The sequence below is a fragment of the Natrix helvetica genome, assembly GCF_964273705.1.
Source record: "Natrix helvetica genome assembly, chromosome: 1".
NCBI lineage: Eukaryota > Metazoa > Chordata > Lepidosauria > Squamata > Natricidae > Natrix > Natrix helvetica.
This window is the reverse complement of record NC_138548.1, coordinates 174140085-174154591: the sequence shown is the minus strand read 5'-3', so window position 1 is coordinate 174154591 and position 14507 is coordinate 174140085. Positions and strand designations below refer to the sequence as shown.

The window sequence follows — 14507 nt, the reverse complement described above, 5'->3', positions numbered from 1 at the left end:
CAACACAGTGCCATCCTGATGAGTTGTATCTCAGCTCTGATAAATGCCCACCAGAATTCTATAGTAACTGCTTTAATCAAAAGAATTTGGAGAGCATTCAGTTGAAGACGCCTGAAGCAGAGTGAGCTGTGTTGGTATCTTCTCCCAATTTTTTATGATAGAATATTTGAGGTTGAGCACTTACCCTGTGACCTTTCATTCCAGGCATTCCAGGCATTCCACCAGGACCTTTGTGGCCCTAAATTAAGAGGGGGGGGGGAGAGAGCACAAATAAGATGAGAACAATTGCATTGGAAGGTTATGATGATCAGGAAATGATAAACAGGCTAAGAGTTTAAGCATGGCTAATGGAATACCTGAGGAATTATCCAGGGAATCAAACCAGAGAAAGCCAAGAGGAGGAATACTTCAGAATACAAAGGATACATCAATATTTCAAAAAACCCGACCCTTGGAATGGATTATTTCTGAATATTCAATTACAAGGTGTTCCTGTAATTAGATGACCTACCATGACTTTCTTTTTTTTCAAATAGATCTAAAAAGAATTTTCCTCAGCTTTGATAGCAGAAAGAAACTGCTCTTTCTGCAAAACATGGATGTCACTATATTTTCTAAGATTTTGTTCTTTGATAAGAAGCTGCCATAGGATGTGATTTCATGTTATTTGTCCTCTGCTTCATCTGCTGTCAGTAATGCTTAATTTGATTGATTGCTTTTGGTTTATAACTTTCAGATGTTATTGCTGTGGCACCCTAAGTTAAGTTTTCACTTTCTACCTGATGAAATGGCAGGGAGGCTATATGAGTGAAGAAGAAAACTGTAAGCGTAGAAAGACTGTAACAGTATGGCTATTTTAACAACTGGGAATAAAACCTACAACTTTCTCATAGGCATAAAACTAGCAATAGCAATCAATATCATTGATAAACAAACATAAATCTTATAAGTGAAGCAAGAAAATAGGAGACTTGGAAATGGCTGAGCAAATTCAACAAAACAAAGTACCTTATTTGTAACCTCGTTGTCAGATCACATAGATGGGAAGGCATTTTTTGTACTTATTTGTGCATTTCTTAATTGGGGAAGTGGAAGGTGGATGGGACAATGCCTGGGTGGAGATGTGTGTCAAAGCATGCCACTTCCCATCAACCCTAAGTTATGAAATAATAGGGTGTCATGACTTCTTCCCACAAAATAGAGCTTAGTTTGAAGATGGTGGGGACTGAAGAATGCAATAGGAGGACAATGACATAATTATATCACACAAGTAATTGAAATGGAGGTGGCTGGTATATAAATGCACATACACACAATGGAGTTTCTCAAAAGGCTTAGTACCTTTTAGGGTTAGTTTCCAACATATCCTAAAAGAAAAATGTGTTTACTTACAGGAGGGCCAGGCAATCCACGTTCTCCAGGTCTTCCAGGTCTTCCAGATTCTCCCTGAAGACACAATGTACAATTATTACACATAGACACTGACATACATACTTTATAGTCACTCTAAGATGGACTAGAAAATAAGAACACATAGTGATGAAAAGAAGCTTTGGTTATATATTGTGGAACTACTGCTGGTTGGCCTTACAAGAATTAGGGCAACTGGAATATTTACTCCCCACAACCAAGATATCTTCAGTAGACTTCCAGACAAAATATTTCTTGCTTTCTTTCAGCACATCTGGGGGGGGGGTCTTTTGACTGATAATGAAAGAATTTACAAGTGGTTGTTTATACAATTATCTCCTGAACCATTCAGTCAGAAAATTGACCATTACATCATCTAGCAGTTTTATGCATGATGGAATGGAAAGTCTTCTAAATTGCTATGAGTTTATATATGGGTAGTGAAAGCTAACAAAACACATTCACTGATAACAGACCACACAAAAATTAACCAGAAACATGCATCTATATGTAGGGCATTTGCTCAACTGAAGTGCTCCTAATGGGATGATATTCATTTAGTTGGCTTGATCTCATTGCAATGCACTTAGGATTCTATTCATAAAATGATTTTACAGAATTAGTGGAATGTTCCTTTTTTGCATTTTTCTCTATCCTCATAGAATGATATGATCTAAAGAAGGAGTTGTGAGGAAAATTGCTCAGAAATCACCTCTCCTTTTTCTGTCAACAGAAGCCTCTTCTAGATCTAGGGATTTCATTAATGAATAGACCCCTTCCAATTGTGAAGAGCAAAAATATGTCTTTGCTAATGCAGAAATTAAGCTACCTTAGTTAATAAGCACTGCAGGAGCTCATTAATCAACAGACCGTATCTTTTTAGTTATGTCTTTAATGAAATCTAATTATTAAATCTTTAACCTGCTTTTCATGAAAGAAACTGTCTAAAGGCTAGGATACAAACAGTTCAAACAATTTACAGTATAATAACTTTGAACAACTTTTAAAGAAACATTCTTTCTGAAAAAACATTAAAAATCTAAAATTCTGCCCCACAGGATGGAAACTAGTTGATTTCTACTTCACTGTACTGTAAATACATAAAAGAGCTTTGGTCAATTAGGTTGAAACATCAGTCAAAATCAAGATGCCAAAATCTGTGAAAAATCACATTTGGATCCAGCATATGAATGCTTTTTTTAAAAAATTGTGTGGCTTTATTATTCTCTCCTCTTCAAGCAATATTTTTCTCCCCCCCAAAAAAATCTGCTTTTAAGTATTAGGCAACTTTCTATGTTGAACTGTCCTGTGCCCTCCCCCCCAAAAAAGATTAAACTCAGAGGAAGGGGCCTTTAATTACTGCAACTATATCATTCATACTATATGTATCTTTAGAGTGACATGCCCAAAAAATCTCTTTATCTTTATTTATGTATTGATAATCAAAAACTTACATCTTTTCCAGAAGGTCCAGGGGGTCCTATCATTCCTGGGGGGCCAGGAGCACCCTGGAAAGAAAAATAAAGTTAAATATAAGCCAAAGATAAACAGATGCTTTCCTTTTTGTGTGAGCTAGTTTGGTGTAGTGGTTAAAGCACCAAACTAGCTCTCAGAGAAACCAGGGGATTATGAGTTCTAGTCTCTCTTTATGCATAAAACCATCTGGGTGAGCTGGGCTCAGTCATTGCCTGTCAGCCCCTAGGAAGACGGCAGTGGCAAATACTGATTTGAAGGCATATCCTCCTTCCCCAAATTATAAAAATGTAGGGTGACAAATCAAATTTCTCACGGAGGAATTCAGATCTGAGGGAAGTACATTTTTTGTATTGCTAGGCCATTGCAAAGTGATTGAGTTGCTGATTGTATACATCACTTTCTGTTTCAACAATATCAAAATATATGTGAGATTTTACAAGCAAGCTAAATATTTTGCTAATTATGCAACATACAGTAATAGGCTTTGGAAGTATTTCAAGGATATGATCTTTCTATACTTCTACCAGCTTCACTCCCCAAATCTGCAGATTATAGTTTCTCCCCAAAACTGAGATTACAGTTTCTCTTCAAACTGCTTTTGAGGATTTGGCAAATGAAATTGTGGAACAGAACACAGTGGATTCCTGCAGACATCTTCCCTTCTTTGGTGAGTAGGAGTAAAAATTACTGTCCCATCCCAGGATGAGTTGTAACATGCCCTATTAACAAACAAACAAACAAACAAAAAAACAGCCTACAACCCCCTCCACCCAGCCCCACTCCCTATTCTCATCCTTTTTTTACATTGCATTATTTGTCTGGCTGTCTGGGAAAAAAACCCTCAAAGTGCTCCCATGAGGAGAGATCTGAAAACTGCAGATTTTTAAACAGCCATTCCTCTAAAAAGACCTACTAATGCAGGTCTAGACGGTGGGTTAAGTGGTGGAGTGAAGCAAGAATTCCCATTAATGGTGAAACAGCCATGAAAAATTAAACTATATTAGAAGAGAAACTAGCTTTTCAATAGTCAAATACTGGAAATAATTTCATGTGTTTCTCATATTTCAAATTCTTGAAAATAAATCCACTAAATATGAAATAATTATAACAATGTTGTGGGCCCTGCTGATGAGGTACCTTTGTCTGATTATAGTTCCATTTAATTAAGTATAGAATAACACAGTATTCTGTTACATAACGATTTCTTTTCTTATGGGGACATATATTTAAAAGCATATACATTATAATTTCTTTTTAAAAAGGTAGCAACTTGGTTTATTCCTGATCTGATCTGCTCCAAACAAAAAGTTGATGTCCAGCAGAATGTTCAACTTATGGAGGAGTAGATTTTCACCAAAACACCCTTCCTCCAGTTGTATTCAGCATCACAGCCTTTTGGAAAACTCTCCAATCTACCAGGGCATATTTTCAGAAAAAGATTGTAGAGAGGATGGAACTAAGTATTCATCCCATTATTACCTGGAATGGTGGAGTTTACAGATTTTTTTCCCTATCACATTTAGATCCAAACTATTGTAGGCCATGTCTGCTCTCAAATCATAGCTCTAAAAAGTTCTTGCATGTTGTTAGAAACTTCCTTGGTAAACACACAACTTTTAAAACACAGTTGTATATATATGTGTGGATAGTTGTCCATGGCCTCTAAACAACACAATAGTCCAAGAGGCATATGCTTTCATTAACTCATGAAGCAAACTACTTTTCAAACTAGATAACTAACACATGTACACACAAACAAGCCTATCTTACAATATGATATACTTTATAGTATGAGATCTTCAGAAATGAATATTGATACTTACAGGAGCTCCAGCTTGCCCAGGTTCACCAGGTGCACCTTGGTATCCGTGAGCTCCCTAATGAAGAAAAGAGGAGTTGCTTTCATTAAATCACTGTATACCATATCCACAATTAGTTGGAACAAATTTCCACTATCTGATTAATCAGATTCTTAGGAACTATAGGGAATTGGACCAGACGAACCCATTCTATTTCATTTGTGCATATAATAATATAATGTGTCTTATAGGTAATTGCTTTTTTTTTGTACAAAGCACTATATAAAGGAATGATGGTTTTCTATGTTTTTTTTTGTCCTCCTTTCTCCTCCTATGGAAGGGGTGTCTACCAGGTGGGGGTAATAAAACTCAAGATAGCAGCCAGAACTATACAATCAACCTTCCCCCCAATATCCTGTCCTGTGGGCTGCATTAGAATTGATTCTCATTATATCTGAATATGATGAGAGCCACTTTGATGCAGTGACAGGCTAGAAACAGGAGACTGTGAATTCTAATCCTGTCTTAGACACAAAAAGCCAGCTGGGTGGCCTTGGGCAAGTCACTTTCTCTTAATCCTAGAAAACAGGCAATGGCCATCCGCTTTTGAAATCTTGCCAAGAAAACTTCAGAAACTTGTGTAGGCATTTTCTAGAAGTCAAGATTGATTCAAAAGCAGCCCCTCCACTCCTCACCAGAGGTGGATTGCTCCCGATCCGGCCTGGATCGGGTGAACAGGTAGTGGTGGGGATGGGAGGCTTTGTCTACCCACCCGGATGCTTCTGCACATGTGCAGAAGCATTGCGAGAGCACACGAGTGCGAATGCGTGCACAAGTAAACCAGGAGTAAAAATAATGGAAACCCACCACTGCTCCCCATCTCTGAATTCTGTTTATTTTTAACAAAGTCTATAGTTTGCCAGTGAGCCAGATGCAATACCCTATTTTGTTTTAAATACTTAATGTTCCAAAATGTAAATTTGCTAAAGAAGACTTAATTTAATAATGGAAGCCTATGCATCCACTTTGCTTCTGTCCTAGGGAGGTCAAAGGAACAATGTTTACTAATTTGTGTAGTGCTCAACAGTTTTCTAGTCCTCTGTCACAAAACGTTCCTCCTTTGGCACTGCTCAGCTGAGGAAAATATCATTTGTACCTTGGTATTAAGGCATTTTTTGAAAACTTGAAATGTCCAACATCTTTTCAAACCTCAGACTGGGCATTATATTTTTCCTTATTATTGCTGAAAAAGGCTGGTTCTTTAATAGCTATGCTACAAGACAGCCTTTCAGAAAACGTATTGGTTCAAAATATCTTCAGCAGCCCTACTAAATAGCAGAAGGCTACAGAATGTATTGTTCTTTGCTGTGCTCAAACTATGTTCCTTAGAGTTTAATGCACAATCTTGCCTTTATTAGTGACATGGTTAGCACAACCAACCAATAGTATAAAATAAAACTTGAAAGCAGAAAAAGAAATGATAAATACTTACAGGTGAACCTGGCTGACCAACAGGACCAGGAGGGCCACTAGGACCAGGAGGGCCGGGATGGCCACCACCACCCTATAGGGAAGATTGTAAAACAATGCAATGAATTGCAGATAAAATGAATTTTTAATTCTGTATCGAAATAGAGTGCAAAGAGCAGTGCGTGTACTGTAACAAACGCTAGTTATGTGAAAAGTGGAAATGCTTTTAACTTGAGCCACTCTAGTATAAAATCAGCATTTCAGTTCAGTTTCAATTGGTTTTGCTTCCTAGGCTGGGGTTAAGACAAAAGTAACTCATTACAAAGCAATGAACAAGGCAGCACCAGCCATTAGGATGAGATAGAAGGTTCTGTTTGGTAAGCCAAGTTCATTTGTGTGCTGCATGTGATTAATTATGGATTCTAGGAAGTGAGACATAGGTACCATGCCCCAGGTTGACTTGAGTAGAGTTACCAGTTCCTCATCTGGGGACTGTGCTTGTCTCATTGGAAAATGTGGGGAAAGTAGTATAAGGCTATGAACTTTGAGCACTAGGGATAACATGAGTTATTTGATCTCTCTCTTCCTCTCTCTCTCTCTCTAAATGGTAGTAACATGGCCATTTTCTTTCCTCTACATATTATTTCCCTCTATCTTGTTTTAAAAATGCATATCCAACTTCTCTGCAAGAATGTTGCATGGTTTGTTGAATAAGATTGCAAGATGTTCACTCTTGTTCATTAAATAAATGTCCAGCTCTCTTCACCTTTATTGAACACATACAATTTTAATAGAAATTGGGATGTGTAGGCCAGATATTTAGCCCTAAACCTACAACTTGTCACCAAATGCTTATGTAGTTATACTTTAAGTAGTCTACTAACAGAGAATTCATTATTTATCATTGTTTCAGGGGGAAAAGATTAAAACCTGCTGGCTTCTTAAAGCACAAGCAATATATTTTTGAGAGCTGGAAATAGTTTATGTGAATTACAGCTTGGTTAAAAATAATAAATAAAGAAATCAGTGACATAAGAGATGTATGGGCAAAGAAATATTTCTTTCGGTGGACTACTATGATGAAAAAAAATGGGTTGACTTCATTTTGTAAGGTGATTCATTAGGACTCATTAGATGATTAGGGCTATCATCTCATTTTGTTAAGCAGAAAGTATGCAATTGTATCTTGATATAATGAAATATTAAAAGTCACTGCTTGTCCTAGAATTTTGGTGTAACTCTGTTGAATCATCTACTACAGGGTCTTTAACTATGGCATCTGTAAGACTTGTGAACTTCAACTTCCAGAATTCCACAATTCTGGAAGTTGAAGTCCACAAAGTTGCCAAGGTTTGAGACTTCTGACATGCAGGGCTTCATACATTCATGCCCATCCAGAGCTCTATATACCCAACAACTCAGGTAGTTTGAAGTTTTGCAAACAGATCCATTAATCCCAATGGAAATGATTCATAAAGGGGGAAATGCAGGGAAAGGACCTTTGGTTGCAGCCACACATTCTTGGATCCATTAAAAAAACGATATAGAAAATATAAACAAGGATCAATATTGGGCATTCATTTTTTTTTCTTTTTAAATACAGTCCCACTGGTAGGATATAACCATAGATGTCTTCCTCTGTTAGATGCTCTGTAGTGATATTTAATATCAAATTCAATAACTTAACTGCTATCTGGAAATTACAAAAGTTACAGTCCCACATATCTGAAAGGCATCTAGTTGCTGTAGTCCTTCTGGCCATGCATTCCCCAAAAAACCCTCCCATGAAACACCAGCACCTCTCAGGCACTTTATCAACCAAAGAGATGAAAGAAGACGACATTTCTGGTTCATACATCTCAGATGCAGAAGCCAGCGGTAGGCTACAAACAACAGAAGCTGTAAGAAGGAAAAAAATGGTGAGCAACTGGAAACATATGAATGAATTATGAAGGATGGATGGATGGATGGATGGATGGATGGATGAACTGAAAGCAGAAAAACTCTGTGAGGACAGAAGACAAATGAATTTCATGATTTATAACACAGTAACAAATGGACAACATAGGAGAGAAGTAGACAACCAGGAAAGTCTGTTGAGAGCACTTTTAATAGCCCAGCGTGAGGTCAGTTGCCCTTTTCACAGATTTTGCAGATATCACACATCCACATATCAACACAGACACACATTTTTACATTTTTTTCAAAACATTTGCTTTCATTAATTTTTGTTTGTGAACAGAATTTGTGTGCTGTGTTTTATTTTTGTAGAAAAACTCAGCAGCGTATTCAAGGTCCAGGTGACTAATAGATACCACCATGGAAAACTGTAGGTGCTTAATGCCCATTTTTAGGCATTCATCTAACAATGAGTGCGATTTTTTTTAAAAATGGAAAAACCTTCACACAATCCTTCTCTTTACCTTCTACAACATCCCAATCCATCTCAAGGCCTGTGCCTAGATTGACCAACATATAAGAGGCAGCACCATCCCGGATTAATTGAATTTTTAAAAATCCAAAATTGTCTCATTTAACCTTGATTTGGTGTTTGCAACCATGTTAATAACATAGCTTTATTTTGGAACATCATGTGGAATGATTGATCCGAATATACAGTATTTATTAAGAGAGGCTGAAAATTAAAAAAAAAAGATCTCCTATGTGAAAAGAATGCTAAACAATTAGCAAGTTGATTTATTACCCACTGATATCTGCATTCTGGAAATAGCAAATACTGTGCAATTAATAGCCCAGAAAAGTGTTGCAGTGGAGAAAGAAGAGGAGAAAGATCTAGACAAAAAGAATTGAAAGAGCAAACATTGCAGGAAACACATGGGAACAAAGAAGCAGGTGATGAAAACAGCTGAGGGGATGCTGTAAAATGTAAAAAGGAAAAGAAACAAAAATATGAGGCAGAAACATCAAGTAAATCTTTGGTTTGATAAATGGTTTCAAGGAGTATATCTAATCATAAATCCGAGGGAGAATACTGCTTTAATCCAGTTATGTTTTAGGCAACCACAAATCAGAATTTGTTTGCTAGAGAACCTGTGCAAGAAAAGAAAAGAAAAACAATTTTTTGAAAAACCATTTAAGCAGCATAATGGTCATGCTGCTATCTTACAGTTAAAACGCCTGGTCCTGGTCCAGCCTTGTCATAGTCATACTGAGGAGAATAGGTCTGCAGTAGAAAACAAATTGAAAAGAGAAGTAGTTGTTATAAATGAATAGGTCAGCAATTGATACATTGGGAACAGTTTTACACACACACACACACACACACACACACACACACACACACACACAGTATATACTCATCCCTTAATCAGATATCCCCTCAGCTTGGAATCATAGGCCATACCTTCATGCACTGGTGGGTAAATCAAACCCCAATTATTTTAAGGGTTTATATTAGGAAACATAAACCCCAGCAACTTATATCCCAACAGCTTGGAAAGTTACTGAAGAGACAGAGCAAGGGGTGGAAAACCTGTGAGCAATAATTAGATACAGTGGCTGGGGATGCTGGAAATTGTTGCATCTGGGTGACCAAAGGCTTCCATTTAGATTGCTCCAGGAATGAGATCAAGCTTTGCTGAGAAAAATAATTTCAATGTTTCAGGAGGCCCAAATGTACAAAAAGAAGAAATGTGAAAAATTGGTTGGCTGGAAAGGGGGACAGGATACCAGTTTAGAGAAAGTCATGGGGATAGGTAGAATTTTTCAATTCCAATTCAATCTGTGTCAAGCCTTGCATCGTAGGAGATGGTCTGGAAAGCAAAAGTCATACTAACTTCAACATGGAGTTTTAATGTAAGAGTTGTGGTGAGATACAGCATGCTGGAAATTGCAACAGGAACTCCCAACCATTATTTACTGGTGAGTTCATTCAGGTGGGATCTCTTTCAAGATTTTAAAATCTTCCCAAGCTTTTACAACATGGAATGAACTGCTGTTTATGAGCTAAGCTACTAATTAATTCCTCTCCCATTCATTGGTTGTTTATGCTTAAAGTTACCAGATTGAGCTCTATCTTCTCAGACATACAGTTCACAACAGAGGCCAAAATAGTTAGACAATTACCATTTTCAGATGTGCTTGTCAACAGATAAGAAAATGGAATGGCAGGGTGAGAACCCACTGCAATACCCAGCAAGCTAAGCAGGTACTCAATTGAACTGAACAATTCAGGCAGAATGGGTACCCACAACATTTGTTACAAGATGTCAGCGTAACATGGTGGGAAGAGAAAGGAAGAAAAAAGCTAAAAGACCAACTAAATGGCACACCCGTCCATACGTCAAAAACATTTTGGAAGCAGTAGAATGAAGCTTCTGAGATTGGCAAGTGGGCATTGTACACCACCCAGAGGCTGCCATGCGAGGACAAATGATGCATTGTAAAGATTGCTTGGAGGTGAGAGATACTTTCAATGTAATCTACTGGATCCCATGTATGGATTGCCTCTGTGACTAGGTAGGACAGATGGGGAGGAAGCTAACCACCAGATTGCAAGAATACAAGCAAGCAATCACATGAGGAGAAGCAGAACAGTGAACAGTGCTGGCTCTTCAGCTTAGAAACGGAGATGAGCACTGCCCCCTAGAGTTGGGAACAACTAGCACATATATGGGAGGCAAACCTTTACCTTTAATTCATTTAACTTAAAAAAACCCCAACCCTTTGTGTTTCTGACCAATGGCATGCCAAGCATTGCAGATTAACTTTTACACAGTAGCGAAATAAAAGATGACAAGAGAGAATGTAACTTACATTTCCATTGAAACTTGGGCAATTTTGGCAGACTCCAGGGGTGCCAGGTTGACCAGGGTCTCCTGGCATGCCAGGGAGTCCAGGGGATCCATTTCTTCCAGGAGAACCAGGTGCGCCCTAAATAAAATTTTCAGGGGAAATGAGGAAAAAATGAATATCATGCACACTCAAATGGTTTCTTATTTAGGCAATACATGGAATGCTAAACAAAAGGAACTTTATGACTCTGAAGTCCTACTTATATGCATGTATTAAATATAGATAATTGGGGAGCTAAGATCTTTGATATTGGATTGATGCAATCATTTTAATAATAGGATGCAACAGCTGCCCTGTCTGTTATATCAGCTCATATGTACTGACTAATCAGATCCACTCATTTTCTGGATATATTTCAGTTGGGTTTAGGGTTGGTTTTGACATCAAAATTGCCTTGGTCATTTGGATGATCTTTACTGGGAATGATAAAGGAGGAGTGCTGTTAATTAAGATGATTAATCCCATTACGGTAATTATCTTGAATGTTTCAGCAACTTTGATATCAATGCTATAGTGTAGTGGTTCCTAACCTTTTCTTCACTATGGACTCCCAAGACCTAACTCAAAATTTAAATCATAACATTTCTTCAAGCCTTCATGGACCCCCTGTGATGACATTGTGGGTCCATGAACCACAGCTACAGTATCCTTCCAAAGTTGTTCAGATTAGTCCGGGAGGAACATGTCAGTACTATTAAGTAGACTGAATTCAATTCCACAAGGTGGCTAAAACTTTTTATTGAAATTTGTTATAATAATAATTTTTGCAAATATGAGTATGCTGTTCCACCTCCTCCTCCTCCTCCTCCTCCTCCTCCTCCTCCTCCTCCTCCTCCTCCTCCTCCTCCTCCTCCTCCTCCTCGTTCAGTAAATTAGGGAGTTATACTCCTGAGCCACTTCCTAATATTACCTGGACATTCTGGACTTAAAAAGTGCTTTAGCCTCTTTTGCCTGGACAATGGAGCCTTCCTGTTTCCATCTATTCCATAAATAATAATCTTCCTTACTCTCTACAGAACAGCCTTGAAGTCTTTTGACTAATAGCTAATCAACAAATCAGGTGGCACTAGGAGATTTCTCCTTGAGAAATCTCCTAGTATTTTAGAATAAATATCAACTGAATACTGATGAAGGTGAAGAAATAGAATCAGTCCTTGACTCAGATAATGAATTCAATGGGACCAATAAACTGGGGCCAATAAAAACCATCTTCTTCAGGACCATAAGGAAGTCCAAAAGCATCTTCTACCCAAGTCAATTTAGGAATCATTTAAAAAAAAAGATTCATGGTGAATGGCATCAGTTTACATTGTAGTGATAATTCAAACTTTATGTTACTAGGAGAGATAGAAAACTGGGTAACTTGTACCATGATGGTTATAGTTTTGCAGTGGAGATGTACTGGCTGCAATGAAAGATCAAGGTAGTGCTGCCTCTTGATTACAATACCTTGAGTACAGAAGAATAGAAAAGAGGCATGCCATTAACTTGTTGCCTTGGAATTGGTACATTCCTTAGCAGTCCTTCTACTTCAGCTACACTTGATGTATGTCCATGCCAATTGCCTTCAATTTCACATCAGAATAACTATCTAATGAGCAATCAAAGTAAATGCCCTGTGACAAAGATAGCATGATATAGAAAAACCCCAGTACTGCCACAACAAACTGGTAAGTGGGAAAATAAAACTCAGCCTTCTTTGTGTCTTTAAAATACAAGCAGGGACCAATATTAGAACAACACATATTTTAGGATGTGCTTCAATCCAAACAAATGAGCATATTGAATTGAAGCACATACTAAAACATGCCTTTTCTGGAATGAAAAAAAAATCCTTAAAAAACAAATGCATGCTGTTTTTAATGGAATGTTACAACTATATCTTGCATAAACAGGGTACATTGAGCTGTCCATCCTTACTGTATTTTCAAACATTTCTATTTACAAGCAAAGGAATATATTAATTGAACTTACAGGATCTCCCTTTGGACCTTGGGGGCCCTGGACTACAGTTTTATCGGGCTAGAAGGGAAAACAAAACACTGTCAGGCTCAGCAATAAATATAACACACGTGCAAATTAAAACAATTAACCAGAATTTCAAATAAAACAAAAGATGTAATCAAATGAGTGAAATGCTATGGATATATTGGTACATGATTAAGGGCAAGCAGGGATAACGTACACTCTCCAGAACTGGGCTACTCCTCCTATCATGCCAATCATTTGACCATGGTGGCTGGGGCTGATGAGATTTGGAATACAACCACATTGGGAAGATCGTGTTTCATGTATGGCTTACAAACCCAATAGCTGTTGCCAGCTACTAATATTACATTACCTTGCATATTTTATATTTTATAAAGTGTGTAAATTTAATCCCAGGAATATAATGAACCAGTACTGAAGGTTATCATCTTTTTCATCTTTGTGATGACTTTCCTTTACCTTTTCACTTTCTGCTTAGTATTTCCATTACTTCGGCCAATGATAGCATTTTGGGTGAAGCATATGTTTCAGCTCCAATATAATCTATGAATATGGAATATAATCAGAAAAACGGAATGCACAGGTACAGTATAGGTGGTACCTTGCTCAATAGTAGTAACTGTGAGAGGGATCTTGGAGTCCTAGTGGACAACAATTTAAATATGAGCCAGCAGTGTGCAGCAGCTGCCAAAAAAGCCAACACAGTTCTAGGCTGCATCAACAGAGGGATAGAATCAAGATCACATGAAGTGTTAATACCACTTTATAATGCCTTGGTAAGGCCACACTTGGAATACTGCATCCAGTTCTGGTCGCCACGATGTTAAAAAGATGTGGAGACTCTAGAAAGAGTGCAGAGAAGAGCAACAAAGATGATTAGGGGACTGGAGACTAAAACACATGAAGAACTGTTGCAGGAACTGGGTATGTTTAGCTTAAGAGAAAGAAGGACTAGGTGAGACATGATAGCAGTGTTCCAATATCTCAGGGGTTGCCACAAAGAAGAGGGAGTCAAACTATTCTCCAAGGCATCTGAGGGTAGAACAAGAAGCAATGTGTGGAAACTAATCAAGGAGAGAAGCAACTTAGAACTGAGGAGAAATTTCCTGACAGTTAGAACAATTAATCAGTGGAACAGCTTGCCTCCAGAAGTTGTGAATGCCCCAACACTGGAAGTCTTTAAGAAGATGTTGGATAGCCATTTGTCTGAAGTGGTGTAGGGTTTCCTGCCTAGGAAGGGGTTTGGACTAGAAGACCTCCAAGGTCCCTTCCAACTCTACTATTGTATTGTATTGTATTATACTAATCTTCTAGAAGTTCAGGAATAACTTGTAATGGTTTGGTTGGGCATCTGGTGTACAAAACAAGAGATAACTATTCCCTCATACACAACCTCTGGGATTGTGGTATACTGTAGTTGTTACCTGATGAATCCTGAAGGTTTTTTTAAAACCCACACTTAATCAACTTGAAAGTGCCTAAAGTTTTATTTTAATTTCCTTATCATGATCTGAAAAATCTATAGAGAAAGAGTGGAGGGAGCGTGTG

At 37.8% G+C, this 14507-nt stretch overlaps 1 protein-coding gene across 1 annotated transcript in view; it reads right to left on the bottom strand.

The window, feature by feature from the left end:
• The window catches only part of COL3A1 (collagen type III alpha 1 chain), a 77560-nt gene that overhangs the window by 31898 nt on the left and 31155 nt on the right, over positions 1-14507 (bottom strand). Inside the window, exons 3-10 of the mRNA XM_081939040.1 lie at positions 12945-12992; positions 10932-11048; positions 9283-9339; positions 6178-6249; positions 4710-4763; positions 2865-2918; positions 1393-1446; positions 185-238 (exon numbers count right to left, since the gene is read on the bottom strand). Coding sequence (XP_081795166.1) covers positions 185-238; positions 1393-1446; positions 2865-2918; positions 4710-4763; positions 6178-6249; positions 9283-9339; positions 10932-11048; positions 12945-12992 — 510 coding nt within the window. The remainder of the gene's footprint in view (positions 1-184; positions 239-1392; positions 1447-2864; positions 2919-4709; positions 4764-6177; positions 6250-9282; positions 9340-10931; positions 11049-12944; positions 12993-14507) is intronic.